The 17,769-nt window shown below is 38.0% G+C and overlaps 2 protein-coding genes across 2 annotated transcripts; one reads left to right on the top strand and one right to left on the bottom strand.

Moving 5' to 3' along the window:
- Nucleotides 1–311: 311 nt before the first annotated feature.
- On the top strand, nt 312–5,339 carry LOC107840938 (putative late blight resistance protein homolog R1A-3). The gene is made up of 2 exons (XM_016684892.2): nt 312–4,215; nt 4,944–5,339. The coding sequence occupies exon 1, from the start codon at nt 1,550–1,552 to the stop codon at nt 4,205–4,207; it is 2,658 nt and encodes an 885-aa protein (XP_016540378.1). The 5' UTR covers nt 312–1,549; the 3' UTR covers nt 4,208–4,215; nt 4,944–5,339.
- A 4,261-nt stretch (nt 5,340–9,600) lies between these two features.
- Nucleotides 9,601–15,111, bottom strand: LOC107840936. Its single transcript, XM_016684890.2, has 3 exons — nt 14,629–15,111; nt 13,450–13,688; nt 9,601–10,518 (listed from the first exon to the last, which is right to left on the bottom strand). The coding sequence occupies exons 1-3, from the start codon at nt 14,989–14,991 to the stop codon at nt 9,861–9,863; spliced, it is 1,260 nt and encodes a 419-aa protein (XP_016540376.1). The 5' UTR covers nt 14,992–15,111; the 3' UTR covers nt 9,601–9,860.
- Nucleotides 15,112–17,769: the final 2,658 nt, after the last annotated feature.

Below are 17,769 nucleotides of genomic sequence, written 5' to 3' on the forward strand. Positions count from 1 at the left end.
TCATGTCAGAGATGTTGGGGATCGTCCCAGTGGTCCGTTTTAATTTCGTGGCCATTTGGTTGGGCAAACGAGCGAAATGGAGCGAACGGGGTTTTTTGGGGCCAAATCGTTGTGCTATAGCCCATGGTTCTGGGTTGGGCCCGAGGTTTGGGTATGCTGTGTGACAAAAATTGACCGAGGTATGCCAGGGAGGTTGGGGATCGTCCCAGTGTGGTTCGTTTTAATTTTCGTGGTTATTTGGGTGGACAAACGGCGTGAATGGGGCATTTTCGGGCCAAATCGGCGTGCTATAGCCCACAGTTTTGGGGGTGGGCCCGGGATCCAAGCATGGTGTAGGCCGAAAATCGACTAGGGTGTGGTCCATTTCAATATTCGTAGATGTCCCGCAATCACTGAGACTGTTAAGCGTAGTCCTTAGCTGGTTTCTGCTATTTCCTTTCCTATTTCGTCCAACTCGGGAGGACAATCGTGTTTTGGTCAGCTCAACAACATCTTCTGTATAACTAGAAGCATCTCTTATTTTTTCCTCCAAAAATTTGATTTTTTGAAGATCAATTTTACTCTTGCTAGCTTCTTCAACAACATTTTGAAAATATTCGGCAGTTTCATGAAGGGATTCTAGCGTTTTAGTAGTTTGACCTTGAACAAGTTCTGGCTGGAAGTCTTTGCTGAAGTTGTTCAAGTGTTTGAAGAAGAGAAATTACAGCTGTATAAGCTGCCATCTACTTCACAAGATATCGATTACTCTTTTTTTTTTTTACTTTATTGAGGAGACACTAAGACGGGCGTGATAATAAGAAACTAAAAATAAGGAGGTAACACAAAGATTTTCACGTGAAATATCATATCCTTCACAAGATGAAATGGATATCGATACAGAAAGGTTTGAACTTAGTATTCACAAGTATCGCAATATAAAATTTCTCAACTCTGTAACTATTTTTTCACAAATTTGATTCTCACAACTTGTTGTAAAACATCTTTCAATTAATTTCCAAACCTTTTCTTAGTGTTCATGACTAAATTATTTGAGTCAATCAGAAAAAGGAAAGACAAAGTCAGAGGAGTAGGTGTAATGTAATAATCCTTCAATCCATTTTACATTTGATTAGTGTTTTGCTTTTATATATTTCCTTTCTTCTGTTGGACACTTTCTTCACATAATTTAAAAGCAATCGGCTCTGATTGGAATAATGCTCCAATCAGAGAAGATCAACAAATTGGTGCCTTTTAGAATAAGAAAAACCTGTCCAGAAGAAAGGGAATATATCTTAAAGAAAACATTAATCAAATGTAAATGGATGAAAGAGTTATTGTATCACACCTACTAGTCTGACTTTGTGTTTGTTAATTAAATCAAATGATTTAGTCATTTAACACTAAGATAAGCTTTGGAAATTAATTAGAAGGTGTTGTACAATTTTCTGATACTTGCATCTAAGTACTAAGTTCACATATCTCGCTATATCGATATCCTTTTGATCTTGTGTGAAGCGTATTTCACGTGAAAATCTTTGTGTTACCTCTTTCGATATCATCTTATTAGGTGATGGCAGCTTACGCAGCTGTAATTTCTCTTCTTCAAACACTTGAGCAGTTTCAGGAGAGACACCGCGTACTCATTCAAGGTCAAACTGCTAAAACACTAGAATCCCTTCATAATACTGCTGAAAATTTTCGAAATTTTCTCGATGATTCTAGCAGGAGTAGATTTGATCCTGAAAAGATAAAATTTTTCGAGGAAATAATTATATCTGCTGCTAGCGATGCAGAAGATGCTATTGAGATGTGCTGGACATGTGAAAATGCATCTGAAAGTTCACTAAACAAGAATATACGAAGGAATTTGGGACCGGTTGTTGAAAGGATAAATACAATAAAGAATGAAGTGATGGAGATTGTTTCTGATTTTAGCACAAGTAGTCGTAATGATCATCGATTTCTTGAATCTGTGGGGGATTTCTTGATTGACAGTACTTCTTCTAGAAGTAACCAGATGCTGCAACATTTGGAAGGCGATATCGTGCAAGGACTTGATGAGGACTTGGAGATAATAGTTAGAAGATTGACAGAGCCGTTGTCCAAACTAGACATCGTCACAATATCAGGCATGGGTGGCATAGGCAAAACAACACTTGCTAGAAAAGCTCATGACCATCTGGAAATCAGGTGTCATTTTGACATTCGTGTTTGGGTTACAATATCTCAAGTATATGGAAGTAGATATGTGTTGCTAGAAGCTTTACATTGCATTTCAAAGCAAAAAAATATTGACATCGAAAAAGATTATGAAAAGAAGGATGATAATGAGTTAGCCGATCTTGTGCAGAAAATACTAAAGGGTGGGAGATACCTTGTTGTAGTTGATGATATTTGGAGTACGGATGTTTGGGATAGCGTAAGAGTAATATTTCCTAATTGCAACAATAGGAGTCGAATCTTATTGACCACCAGAGTAACAAAGGTTGCAATATATGCAAATCCTATTAACCGTCATGAGATGAACCCCTTGAATTTAGAAAACAGTTGGAAGTTACTTCGCGATAAGGTGCTTGGATCAGACTATGATCATCCTCCTGAGTTGGAAGAAATCGGAAAACAAATAGCAGAAAAATGCCTAGGACTACCTTTGATGATTTCAGTGATTGCGGGCCACCTCTCTAAAGTGGCCAGGACGTTAGGAAGTTGGATGGATGTTTCCCGAACCATGGGTGAAATCATTGCTAGTCATCCAGATAAATGCTTAGGAGTGCTCGGTTTGAGTTACCACAACTTGCCTAATTACCTCAAACCGTGCTTTCTTTCTATGGGTAGTTTCCCGGAGGATTATCAGGTTGAGACTTGGAGATTGATTCAATTATGGATCGCTGAAGGTTTTATAAGGAGGCCTGGAAGTTATACAAGCTTGGAGGAAGTGGCGGAAGATTATTTGGAGGATCTAATCAGCAGGAACTTGATAATCGTTAACAAAAGGAGATTCAACAGTGAGATAAAAGTATGTGGAATGCACGATCTACTGCGCGAATTCTGTTTGATTGAAGTTGAAATGACAAAGTTTATGCATGTTGAGAGAACCGATGATGTAGTCCGTACTCTTTCAACACAAAAGTACAATGGTCGTCGCTTCAGTTTCCAGATTAACAGTTATTCAGATGATAGGCGTATCAAGTTATTACCCTCGGTTGCCAGGTCTATCTACTTATTTTCTAAAACTCATAATTTTATAGGTCTTGAAGTTTTCTGCGGTTTCCACCTTCTCAAGGTATTGGCCATTTTCGATGAATATGAAAATTTCTATTCTATTCCACCTGTAATTACAAAGTTATTTCATCTGAGATATCTACAATTTCGCTCTAATAGAAAGCTTCCTGCATCAATCTCAGAGCTTCAGAATCTGCAAACTCTAATTTATGAGAGACGGTATGGTAGTACAACTTTACCAGAGAAGATATGGACGATGAAGAACTTGAGGCATATACATATAAGGCTCGCCTGTTATTTACCAAGTCCGAGAAGAAAAAGTATCTTAAATAAGCATCTTGTAATCGGGATGCCAAATTTAGTAGAACTTTCTAATCTCAATTTCACCAGTTGTACAAATGAATTACTTCCTAGCATTCCCAATCTAAGAAGATTGATCGTCCATCATAATGACTTAGGTAAAAAGAGATGGGTCAATCGCCCCATTGATATGTCCAGCTTGACAAAACTCGAAGCCTTGAAGTGTGTCAGTTATTTTGCCCTTTTGTCTTGGCCACCTCCGATCTCCATCAAGGTGTCTTTTTTCCCGGCATCACTTAAGAGGTTGACTTTGGCTGGCTGGTTTGGTTTTCCTTGGGAAGATATTTCAACTCTTGTCAAGTTGCCAAATCTTGAAGAGCTCAAACTTAAAGATCGTGTTGCCGCGGGAGATGTATGGAGATTGCGTGATGATGACATATTCGAAAGCCTAAAGTTTTTGTTATTTCGCAAAGTACTTCTTGCAAATTGGGTAGCGAGCAGTGATAACTTCCCAAGTCTAAAACGCCTTGTTCTGAAGAAATGCAACAAGCTTAAGGAAATTCCAATAGATTTCGCAGAAATTTGTACTTTGGAGTCGATTGAATTACATAATTGCAGCACTTCTGCTGAGGATTCTGCAAGAAAGATTGAACAAGAACGGGAGGACATGGGAAACAATTGCGTTAAACTCTACATCCATACATAACACTCAATGTAAGTTTTTTTAAGATTTCTCTAGAAACAAAGAGTTAATGATTAACACCGCACCTGAACTATCTATCACCTTTCTATTAAGCTTCAGATTTGTCACCATTAGTAGCTTCAGATTCATCATCATTAGTAGCTGAGAACACTTTGAAGGCCATCAAGAAAATTGATAAAATCAGAGTCGTGAGTGTCTTGCATGAAGTACAAGTGTAGAGTTTCTCCCCAGTTGATGATGATGATTATAGTTAAGAGTTGTTCGAGAACGAACAAGGTTTTAAGTGTGGGGTAGTGATGTTGGGTGTATTTATGCATTTCAAGTGTCACCATTCTAGTCATTTTAGCCTTATTTTGAGGATGATTCTATGCTATATGGTTTGATAATGAGATAAATGTGTATCAAAGTGTTAAAGCATGTGTTTATAACGTTCAAAGTGAATTCCAAGCAAGTTCAATTAGAGTAATAGAGAAAACTAGTCTTTCTAGCTTGAGCTAGTTGCTTGTCTAGTCTATCTTGTTGGATTCTATTGTGTTCTATGTGTTCCTTATGGTTTTAAAAGTGTTATTATATGTGGAACAAGTTGTTATGAGTGTACAAAATTCAAATGAGTCAAGGAAAGAGTTGAAACTTGAAGTGAAACATCATGGAAATCAACCTAGTCTAAGCTCTTGTTTTTTATTCAACGTGATGGATATTGTGTGTTTGTACTTCTAATTCGCGTGGTGTGTTCTTGTAGGATCCTTTGTGAGCTTAATATGATGATATATGGATGATATAAAGGATGAAAAATCATTGGAAAGACACCACAAGATAAGGGATGAAAGGAGGAAGGACCAAAACTTAACCAAAATTCGGAGAACAACTTCCAGTGGAACCATGCGATTAGCATGCGTCGCATGCTCTATTCCTATGGAATAAAGGGTGTGTCGCATGCTCCATTCCATAGGAATAGAGGGTGTGACACATGCTCTACTCCACCCCTGGGCGTTTTATGCTAAATCGACTCCAACACGGACTTAGCTTACCCTTATGCTATAAATACATGTTGTTTCACGTTTTTACCTATCTTTTGACATATTTTGGAGATCAAGGGGCTGCTACAACTTCATAATTAGGTTTTTATTATTTTTATTTAATTCATACATATTTTTAGTCATTAATTACAATATAGTGATTACGATTATGACTATGCGTGGCTAAACGCCCTCTTTCCGGGGTTGAAGCCAAAAATATGAGTATTATTATTTTGAATTAAGTTCGTTTGATTTTCTTATCACTATTGGTTGTTTGTTTATTGTTGTTATCACTATTTTAAGGATTCGCGATCCTTAGAATACATCTATTGTTGACCTTGTGAACTCGGGAAAGGGAATAGGGAGATAGAACATGGGAATAAGCAAAGTATGGTTTTTGTTTCTTTATGAAATAAGGAATTCAAATTAGTATCTAGGACAGGGATGTACTTAGATACCTTACTTGATTCACACGTAGGATGATATTTGTAAGGAACTTAAGTGAACTATTACATCCCCGCTCAACGATGTAGTTGTAAGGTTCAACTTAGGTAAAGGATTAGAGGTTGGAAACCATAATCATGCAATTAACCCTACAAATCAACAACCAAGATAAGCAAGTAAACGAATGAAGTTCAATAACATACTATGATTGTTCGAAGTGCTTCAACCTTGAGTTTTCTCTCATTGATTGTCTCAAGATCTTTATTTTACGCATTGTTTATTTTAGTTTACAAATCTACAAACTCTATTTTGGTTACTTTTGCACTGATTGAATCTAAACTGTGAACTAAAATTGAATTGTTGCAGAATCAAGTCTCTATGGGATCGATACTTGGCTTCCTGAAGGTCACTTTACTACTTGACAAGACCATGTACACATGTGTGTGCGCTTAGGCATTGTCAGGGGGTGAGCCCAGGGTCCGGCCATGCTATGGGCCAAAAACTAAGCGGGGCATGCCAGGGAGGCTGGGTAGCGGCATATTGTGGGTTGTTGGGGTAAGCAGGGCCATTTGGGTGGTCAAACGGGCGAAACAGATCAAACGGAGCATTTTCAAGTAAAATCAGTGTGCTATAGCCCACATTTTCGAGGGTGGGCTCGAGGTTCGGGCAAGTTGTGGGCCAAAAATTAATTAAGACATGCCTGGAAGGCTGGGGAGAAACCTAGTATGGATCGTTTGGGTGGGTGGGGACAGTGAAGTGGTCAAACGGGAAAAAAAGCACTAACGGTATATTTTTGGCCTAAACCTGTGTGCTACAGCCCATGGTTCCAGCGGTGTGCCCGGGGTTCGGGCAATCTCTAGGCCAAAAATAGATCAGGACTTCTCAGGGAGGCTGAGAAGCGGTCTAGTGTGGGATGTTGGGGTGGGCGGGGCCATTTGGGTGGTCAAACGGGAGAAATGGTGCGAACGGGGCATTTTTAGGCCAAGTTGGTGTGTTTTAACCCATAGTTCCAAATGTGGGCTCGGGGTCCGAGTATGCTGTATGTCAAAAATTAATCGGGGTGTACCAGAGAGGCTAGGAGCATCCTAGTATGGGACTTTGGGGTAGGCGGGGCCATTTGGGTGGTCAAACAAGTGAAACGACACAAATGGGGTATTTTGGGGCTAAATTGGTATGTTATAGCCCACGGTTTCGGATGTGGGCCCGAGGTTGGGGCAAGCTAAGGACAAAAAATCAAATGAGATGAGCTAGGGAGGTTGGAGAGTGGCCTATTATGGTCTGCTGGGATCGACGAGGCCATTTAGCTGTTCAGAAGGGCGAAACGGCTCGAATGAGGCATTTTCGGGCTATATTGGTGTGCTATAGCCCACGGTTCTAGGAGGTTGGCCTGGGGTTTGGGCGTGTTATGGGCTAAAAATTAACCAGGGCATGCCAGGGAGGTTGAGGACCGGTCTAGTGTAGACTGTTGGGGTGGGCAAGGCCATTTCGGTGGTCAAACGGGCGAAATAGCACTAACGGGGCATTTTTAGGGCAAATTGGTGTGCTATTGCCCATAGTTCTGAGGGTGGGACCGGGGTACAGTCGTATTACGGGTCAAAAATCGATTGAGGCATGCCAGAAAAGCTGGAGAGAGGCCTAGTAAAGGTCGTTGGGTGGGTGGAGCCATTTGGGTGGTCAAACGAGCGAAACGATACGAACGGAGCATTTTCAAGCCAAAATAGTATCATATAGCCTACGGTTCCATAGGGTGGGCCAATGGTCCAGGCGTGCTGTGGGCCAAAAATCCACCGGAGCGTGTTTGGGAGACTGGGGAGCGGCCTAGTGTGGGCCATTAGGTGGGCGAGGCCATTTGTGTGGTCAAACGGGCAAAACAGCACGAACAGGGTATTTTTGGGCCAAATCAGTATGTTATAGCCTACGATTCTGGGGTGGGCCCCGAATCCAAGCATGTTGTGGGCCAAAAATAGACCGGCGCATGCCAGGGAATTTAGGAGCGGCCTAATATGGGTAGGTGGGGTAGGTGGGGCCATTTAGGCGGTTAAACGGGTGAAACAGGGAGATCGAGGAATTTTTTGGGCCAAATCTGTGTGCAATAACCTACGATTTCGGGGGTGGGCTTGGAGTTCGGGTATGCTGTAGGTCAAAAATCGACCGGATCGTGTCAGGGAGGCTGAGGAGCTGCTTAGTGTGGACCATTAGGCTGGGTTGGGCAATTTGGATGGTCAAACAGGCAAAATCATAGAAATGGGGCATTTTCGAGCCAAATCAGTGTGTTATATCCCACGGTTCTAGGGGTGGGCTGGGGTTCGATCTGTGGTCCAAAAATTGATCGAGGCATTTTAGGGAGGCCGGAGAGTAGCCTAGTGTAGGCCGCCAAGGTTGGCAGGGCCATTTGGGTGGTCAAACAGGCGAAACGACGCGAACGGGGCCTTTTCGGGATAAATTGTTGTGCTATAGCCCACGGTTCTGAAGATGGACCCGGGGTATGGGCATGTTGTGGGCCAAAAATTGATCGGCGCATGCTAGGGAGGCTGGGGAGCGGCTTGGTGTGGGTCATTGGGGTGTGCGCGGTCATTTAGGTGGTCAAGCAGGCGAAACGGAGCGAATAAGGTATTTTCGGGCCAAATTGGTGTGTTATATCCTATGATTCTGGGAGTAGACCGGGGGTTCGGGCATGTCCTGGGGCAAAAATCGATCGGAGCGTGCCAGGGAAGCTAGGGAGCGGCCTAGTATGGGTCGTTGGGGTAGGCGAGGCCATTTGGGTGGTCAAATAGGCAAAACAGAGCGAATGGAGCATATTTAGGCCAAATCGGTTTGTTGTAACCCACGATTCCAGGTGTGGGCCTGGGGTCAAAGCATGTTCTAGGCCGAAAATTGACTAGGGCGTGCCAGGGAGGCTGGGGAATGGCTTAGTATGGGTCATTGGGGTGGGCGGAGCCATTTGGGTGGTCAAACGGGCGAAACGGCGTGAATGGGGATTTTTCGAGCCATATCGATGTGCAATAGCCCACGGTTCCCGGGGTGGGCCCGGGGTCCGGGTGTACTGTAGGCCGAAAATTGATCGGGGCGTGCCAGGGAGACTGGGGAGCAGCCTAGTATAGACTGTTGGGATGGGTGGGGCCATTTGGGTGGTCAAACAGGTAAAACAGTGCAAACGAGGCATTTTCGGGCCAAATCAGTGTGCTATAGCCCACGGTTCCGGGTTGGACCCGAGATCCGGGTGTGCTGTGGGCCAAAAATCAACTGGGGCGTGTCAGGGAGGCTGTGAAGCTGGCTAGTGTGGGTCGTTGGGGTAGGCGGGTCCATTTGGGTGGTCAAACGGGATAAACAACGTGAACGGGGCATTTTCGAGCCAAATCGGTGTACTATAGCCTATGGTTTCGGGGGTGGACCCGGAGTTCGGGCGTGTTGTGGGCAAAAAATCATTTGGGTCATGCCAAAGAGGCTAGGGAGCGGCCTAGTGCGGGTCATTGGGGTGGGTTGTACCATTTGGGTAATAAAAACGGGTGAAACGGTGCGAACGAGACATTTTCGGACCAAATCGATGTGTAATCTAAGTAAAAATGAAAATAAACATCAGGAAACAAGTGACAAAAAAACTTACTTGGAAACTCTTTGAGAAGTTGATAAATATATAAAATGAATAAATAAAATTTAACAAACAAATCACACTGGATACATTTTATATTTATTACTCCTATATCGAATAAGGATTACAAAATGTCAAACGTGTAATTTTCACTATGACAGAACAATAAATAATTGGGTTTACCATCATTGTAGAGAACTTTTTACACTATCAGTCATCGAAAAGACGATATTTACGGATGAGTCTCCTTAAAATGAGAAAATGTGAAATTCGTAATCTTTAAAATACGACATTCTTATCTGCTATAATGAGTAAAGATGACCGGATAGTATAAGATTCCTTGCATATGAGTAAAGATGACCGGATAGTATAAGATTCCTTGCATTGACGGCGTGTATAATTTAAACTCTAAATGAATAAATAAATATGTATCATGTATGTGTGTGTCTGTTGAAAATCATCTAAAGCAAAGGGCATGTATATCTTTCATGCTCAAACCAGAGTTCACATTTTGGTCATCACTGCATATATATGAATGTAAAAATAGTAGGGCTAGCTAGACTTGTCGTTCGAGGTCTCTGAAAATGTTGTTGCGCCCGTATCGGATTTAGAAGTATGATTCTTGATCATCATGGCAAAGTTCCTTCCTGAGTTTTTGAGAGAATAGCCTACAAGCATCCATACTAAGATCAATAGCAGCCGATAGCGCGATAAATAGGGCAGCATCAGCCATACAAGTGACATGTTGCACCCCGACTTGTACCATCGGGGCGCTAATCTTCCCTTCGCCTTCCACATTCGACACCATCACGAATCCTCGGATAGGAGAATTCGTGCTCAATGCAGTGTCTTTCATTGTATTGTCTATGCAAAATTTACCACCTTTTTTCATGCTCATTGTGCCTTCAGCTATTGGTATAGTACTAGTAAGTCCAGTGTTAGTAACAAGCTCGAATTTGTATCCGAGTCCATCAACCGGTCCTCTTTCTCTCCACGCCTGGAGCCGGCCCCAGGGCTTCCAGCTGCTAACGGAAGCCCCATTGGGCCGGAGGATTAGCCATGCTCCTGCATTTGACCGCGACACGCGGTCCGAACCTGGAGAAGGTACAAATGGTGTGATCATTGAGGCAGCTGCAACAGCTGAGCCTGATAGGTCATAGATTATTATCATCCACCCTTTTCTTTCCCTTGTTGTTCTATCCCTTTCTCCAGAAAATGTTCTCATCCATCCTCTATTGTTTAAGTTGAAATCAGTTGGGAGAGATCTGTTTTAACACATAAAATAGAGACATACATCAACTTAGGGACAATTTATTAACATAATCAATGCCAAGAACCGGTAAAGTTGCTGCCATGTGACCAGGAGGTCACGGGTTCAAGCCTTGTAAACAGCCTCTGGCAGAAATGCAAGGTAAAAGGCTACGTACAATACACCCTTGTGGTGGGGCCCTTCTCCGGACACCGCGCATAGCGGTAGCTTTAGTGCACCGGACTGTCCTTTTAATCAATGCCAAGAACAATGAATTAATACTGTCGAGAGCATTTATATGTAATCGAGAAGGTCGATCAAACCCCCTGGGTCCGGGGGAAATAACGAGGTAAGATTTTTAGCTAGGGCGGTCATCATTTACTATATATACATTTGACTTAGCGAAGGAGGTTGATCAACCCCCTTCCACCCCTCTAACTTCCCCCTAGTCGTTGGTCGCCGAGGGTGTGGGAGAAATTGGAATGTCACTTATGGAACTTATTTTTTTTATAGAAAAATGTCGTCTAAAACATTTTGATCAACCAAGCATGGAAAAATTGGAAAACGTTTTCTACTTCCCTCCATAACAAACACATCCTAAGGGGTCGTTTAGTAGGCTGTATAAGAATAATGGTAGCATTAGTTATGTTGAGATTTTCTTATGCAATGTTTGGTTTCGTGCATTAAAATCAACATGCATTGCATATTTTTTCTTAAAAAAAACATCCGTTTACAAAAATACCATGCATCGACAAATATGATAGATATTTGTGGAAAGGATGTAGAAAAGATTTTAAGGGGCAATTGTGTCTTTAATCATGCTAATGCATGTTGCAGAATCTATTGCATTACTAATACCATGAATTTTGACGTATTAATAATATACACTTCAATACACAATCAAGTATATAAAATATACCAAACAAGATAATACTAATACACAAGACGGATGCATGTATGCATTATTTTATTTAACAACACTATACCAAACAACCCCTTAAATATTTAAGATAACATGCACCAACATGTAACTAATGATAGTAAGCTTAATTTGTTAAAATAAACAGTAAGGTAGTTAGGTAGGTGTATTTAATAATAAGTCACAAATTAATGCTAAGACAGATATTAGTTGGTAGATCCAACTAGACAAACAGTCAAAGAAGAATATTAATTATTAAAACAACTTTTATGAAGAATTTGGAAATAAATCTTTGCACATGGGAAGAGAATCAATGGTGGTAGTCAATAAGAGTTAGTAATTTTTTTTGTCTGTTAGATCTAACTAAATATGTGTCATTAAATGCACAATTTGATAAATAGTTAATTTATCATTAAACTAAGAGAATAAAATCATGAGATAATCTTTGATTAACTTTAATGTCTCCACAATTCACATGGTAAAAATAAAGACTAGTCCTAATGAAGATTTGTGCATTTAAAAATAAGATTATATGATACAAACAAATTATAATATATTAATAGTCTGAATCCTTTTAAGACGATCAGGTTGTTAGTAACTGGTAAAGTTGCTGTCATGTGACCAGGAGGTCACGGTTTCAAATCTTGGAACCTTTGGCAGAAATGCAAGGTAAGGCTGCGTACGATACACCCTTGTGGTGGGCCCTTTCCCGGACACCGCGCATAGCGATAGCTTTAGTGCACCGGGCTGCCCTTTTTTATTTTTTTTTCTATACTATTTGGACTGTTTTTCGTTGAACTGCAGTCTATCAAAAATAACCTTTCTACATCCAAAATAGGGATAATTTTGCGAGATTACACTGAATATGTTATTTAACTATTGACTTTTTAAATTATTTAGTGTGGAATATTACTTGTTTATTACTTCATCTTTCTCAACTAATTTGATCATTGTCTCCATAATTTCAGCAATTACAAACTATCCACAGTATACATTGACAAAACCTTTTGTCATCTTTTATTGCAATAATGACAAATCAAGTAAAATTTGGTCTAATAATTTTGTGAAGTTCGGAGAAAGACCGGACCACATAGGTTTATTCGTACATTCATGCACAAGATTATTTTTATGGATCGAACTTACGACTTCCTAATCACATAATAATAACTTTATTACTAGTTACATCAAGACTCTCCTTATGCTTTCTGTGGTAACTTTCTCGTAGTATCAAAACTCATCGTACTTTTAAAATCATGCATTTATTTCTACTATATGATGAATATTGTTAGCTCCATCGTATATTTACTTCTTTATATTTTGACTAATATTAGTAAAAATTCTGACTCCACCGATATGGTCCCATGTTTCAACAAGAAAGGTTCTTGTCTTGACCCCAAATATAAAGATGTTTACTAAAAAGTAACAACAAAATTATGTCCATACGTAAAAAACAAGCAAACAACTAAAGCAAAAGAAAAAAAAAATTTAAGCTTTTTTTTTTTTTTACTGCATAGTTCTAGTTAAAAATAATAAATAATATAATTTTATACACATTGTTGAGATATTTCACTAAAATCTAACTATGAGAATATTTAGTGTAATTCTATAAGTGAAATTTCAAAAGAGTAATGTGTCGAAGTTTTACCTTATAGCTTGTGAAAATAGAAATGTTATTTCACAATATAGAAATTTTAGTAGCAATATATTTTAACATAATGTAATAAGTAATTTGCCTTATTTTTAGCTTTGCTTCCTACTTATTTTCAAGTGATCTAACAAATTAAAATTCATAAAAAACTATCAACATATAGAAGTTAAAGTCGTTAAAAGTAAATAATAACATATTCAATATACGTATTTTCCAAAAGTAGGTAGAAAGCAAGCAAATTTTATCTCTATCTTTATGAAATACAAGGTTATATTTTCCGATAGACCTCGGCTCGCTATTGAAGAGGGATAAGAAGTTATTTTCTCGATAGACAGACGTAACTAAAATAAGTAAGATAAACAGAGCAAACGAAGTATTACCGTGAACGATTATTTCGGTCAGCATTAAATTTGCAACTAAAAACCGGTTGTTTTATATTTCCTTGAATTTGAAAAACCACCGGGCTACACTCCGGTTCACCACCAAATTGAAAAACAAACCGGGGGTCCGGTTCAGCTCGAACCGTTATATGCAACATCGCCACCGGTTTATCCAATTTCATCCACCCGTTTTGAAACACACGCGCCTTCGAATAGGTCCCACCCAAATCAATATTCACCTGTAAAGACAAACAATAAAATTAGCTCTTGAAATTATAATTCGTTTAAATTTGAGTTGATTATTGACCACGAACTGATCATGGTATAGCCCAAATTGATTCAAACTGACATTTTTTATTTGATATGCTATACTACTACGTAGTCATAATTAACGAAGATAATAATTTTATAAGATAATAAAAAATAAAATTAAAATTAAAATTTAGTCATAGCTGAATGGATGGGATTATGATCCACATTTGAGCACAAATAATATTTAGGAGATATTTGAAAATGAAAAAATTTCACTTTTTTCACCTACTTAATAACCCGCCCAAATTCAGCTCTGTCTATCTAAAACAGCCTCTTTGTCTATATATATGTAGAAATAAGGCACAGACATATACTAGGTATATTATTATTGTATATAAAGAAATACGAAATGTGTCACGTAAATTAAGATGAATGGAGTATAAAGGACAAATCAAAATAATTAAAAACTCGATAAGAGTTATATTAATTACAACAACAATATTGAATATTCAATGTATTCCCACAAAATCGGTTCTAGGGAGGGTAAAGAATACCCAATTCATACCACCACCTCAGATAAGGTCGAGAGACCGTTTCCGATAAACCTTCGGCTCACAGTGGCTGAGCCACCTTTCCTTCAGGGGTTCATGAGAAACCCCTTCGATAGAAAATTATACTGTTTTTACACTATTTACATGGTTAAAAATATTTTTTATACATATATAGTAGACAATGTTGAACCCCCTTCAACTAGTTCGTATATTTACTTCTGAACCCCCTCAATGAAAATTCTGGTTCCGCTACTGCCGGCTCAAGACAGATAATAATATAATAAATAAAAAAACATAAAAGCACATAATAAAATGAGATAACACACCACTAAATAATAAAATAGTAATTAACAAGACACCACAAAGTAATACTGACCTGAACAGAACCCATCAATTTCCCAGACGTAACACCACATGCATGACTACCCATACGTCCAATAAACACAGACACACACAGTGTCATACATTTACCCGAAAACCGCCGTAATGCAGCCGGATCGAGGTGAAATTCGGCTGCAACAGAGGCGGTTTCCGGGGGCGATAACGAGTTGTTGTTATCAGAACTTGGCGTAAGTGGTAGAATTGTTGTTTGCGTAGGGAAATTTTTGAGCTTAATTTTAGCATAGCATGGTGTTGAAGAAGGGTGAATACCATGATGAGAAGTTGATTTAGTTGGGATTAATGGAAGTTTTAAAGCTAAAGATTCGATAATTAAACGAACAAATGGACATGGATCCATTGTTAATTGTAAGTATAATAAAGATTATTGAATGAATGTTTAGTATTTTGTGGAAGTTTTAGGAGAACAATGAGTGATGAAAATGGTGTTGTTATGGAGTTTGAAGAACATTTGTGTTATGGAAAAATGGTGGAATGGTGGGCTTATAGTACTTTGTAACACCCAACCCCCCACTCACCCACCCCTACCCCTGCCAGGTTGTCTTCTTGTTATCTAGTTTTTTTTTTATTATTATTTGTAATTTTGTAAAAGGGTAATGTTTTATTTTCTAATAAAGCAAGTCTTAAGTATATTTTTGTTGTTTGTCTTGATGTTTTTTTGGTATACTGTTATTTGTCCTGAGTCGAAGGTTTATCAGAAATTTAATAGTCCCTCTACTTTATATGAGGTAGTGGTGTGAATTTCGTATACTTTATCCCCCAGAGCCCACTTTGTGGAATATACTGAATGTGTTGTTGTTGTTGTTAAAGCAAGTCTAAGTATATGATATTTAGCTCCTGAGTCACCTGGCCTGATTCGTGGGCTAACACTCATCGAAAGTCACAAAAAAAATCACAATTTCTATCGTTTCGATTGTTTGACCTAGAAAATGACTCCCTCAGTCCCGCCAAAGTAACTTGATCCATTTAATAGGCCGTTGGGGGACCGCTCGAGAAGTTTAGCTTAAAATTATATTTTTTGGAACTCGAGCCCGCTCCCCAATTCGTGGGCTAACACCCACCGAAATTCGCAAAAAAATCAATAATTTCTATCGTTTCACTCGTTTGACTTGAAAAATGACTCCCCTGACCCCACCAAGGCAACTCGATCCATTTAATAGATCGCCGGGGGACCGTCTGAGAAGTTTTGCTCGAAATTTTTTCAAAGCCCGAGCCTGCCCTCAATTCGTGGGTTAACACTCACCGAAAGAAGCAAAAAACTCGCAATTTCTGTCGTTTTGCTCGTTTGACTTGGAAAATAGCTCTCCTGCCTCGCCAAAGAAACCTAATCCATTTAATAAATAGGTCATCGAAAAACCGCTTGAAAAGTTTCATCCAAAAATTTTTTCGAAGCCCAACCCCACATCCTGGTCTATGGGCTAACACCCACCAAAAGTCGAAAAATAAAAAACTTGTAGGTGAGCGAAATTGTCTGAATGCAGTGAGTTATGTATGTTCTATATGTGAATATTTTTAGGTTGAAGTGATGATATGCTCAATTTTATTAAAGTTCTAGAAAAAATCTAAATCATATCACATAATTTTTTTTGGTCGATTTAGTTTAATTTAACTATGTGTTCAATAGATCATATGTTAATCAATTATTACTAGATATATATTGATTTATCAAAATTTTATCAACAACTTCAAAAAAATAAGAACGAAATATTATTCATATGTCAAAAAAATCGAAAAATTAACCAATCACACTGATCTGATTCATTTAATTTAATTTTTATAAATAACCTAACCAAACTAATTTGTGTACCACTAACTAAGGTCATCATTATAACAATTTTATGAGAAAATTTATTTAGAGATTCTTGTAATTAATTAAATGGGCAACTCATAAAGTATCTATTGGAGATATCGAATATCTTCATAGCATTTGTTTTATAACTAATTAAATTATTTAATATTCCACTCAAATAATGGTTAATGATTAATTTTCTGTAAAGTCCAATTTTAATATATGAACAGTAACTTTAGACATGCAAAGCAATGTAATCATTTTTTTAATTTTTTATTTTTTGGAATATTACATTTGAATTAGTAATAGAAAAATAAAAATAATTTAGTAGCAGACGTTTGTAATCAAGTACTTATTAAGTATTAGTATATTGCTCTTTAATATTCAAAAAAAAAAAAACTTAAGCTTAAAGGTCTAATTGTAAATCTTAAGCTTAAAGGTCTAATTATTTATCTTAAGCTTAAAGGCCTAATTGTGTTAGAATAATTCATTATTAAGTGGCCATGATCAATACCAAATTATAACAATATAGACAGTGTATTTTCACAAAGTGAGGTTTGCAGAGGATAAAATCAAAAATGTATGCAGACTATACCTTTACCTCCGAAGTGAGATAAAGATATAGTTTTCGATAAAACCCCACCTCAAAGACAAAAAACGACCACAAAAAGACGTAACGAATAAGTACAAGAGATAGTAGACAGTAAACAAATTAAAAGAACAAATAATCACAAAATAATACCACAACAAAATAATACTGCAATCGAAACATGAAACACTAGTAGTATTAGCAATCGAAAAATAAGAAACTACGAGGGTAATCTTTCAATTACTAGTAACAACAACAAGACAATGCACTCTTATCTACTACTATCGAATACCAAATTACAATACATTTTTATTATTTAATAATTAATTAATAAAAATTTCATCTTAATTTATAATTAATTATGGTAAATTCTTACTCACAATTGTTTTATATATGGTCAAGAGGCATACATACAAATAATTACAACCGACATTCTTAAAATTATCGTAGACAAATCACATGAAAGATTATTTCAATTATTATGTGGCATGATCTTTGTTTTTTCAGAGATTGTTTCAACATTTTTTGCTCTTTATTTATTTATTTATTTATTTATTTATTTTTAAATGACGATAATTTCAATAGGAAAAGGACATAAATCAAATAATTTGAAGTTTCATTGGGTCTGTAGATAATAGGTCCCATAACAGCTTGGCAAAGGTTGTCATCAATTTAAATATTTATTTTATTTTTTGTATATTTTTATTTTAAATTGTTTAAGAATTCATTTGGTCGTTATA

The sequence above is a fragment of the Capsicum annuum genome, chromosome 9 (genome assembly GCF_002878395.1).
Source record: "Capsicum annuum cultivar UCD-10X-F1 chromosome 9, UCD10Xv1.1, whole genome shotgun sequence".
NCBI classification, from domain to species: domain Eukaryota; kingdom Viridiplantae; phylum Streptophyta; class Magnoliopsida; order Solanales; family Solanaceae; genus Capsicum; species Capsicum annuum.

Coding starts and splice junctions, on each gene's coding strand:
- LOC107840936 (XM_016684890.2), bottom strand. CDS start 14,991: ATGGATCCATGTCCATTTGTTCGTTTAATTATCGAATCTTTAGCTTTA. Junction 13,689..14,628: donor AATTGATGGGTTCTGTTCAG/GTCAGTATTACT, acceptor TTGTCTTTACAG/GTGAATATTGATTTGGGTGG. Junction 10,519..13,449: donor GACCGAAATAATCGTTCACG/GTAATACTTCGT, acceptor GTGTTAAAACAG/ATCTCTCCCAACTGATTTCA.
- LOC107840938 (XM_016684892.2), top strand. CDS start 1,550: ATGGCAGCTTACGCAGCTGTAATTTCTCTTCTTCAAACACTTGAGCAG.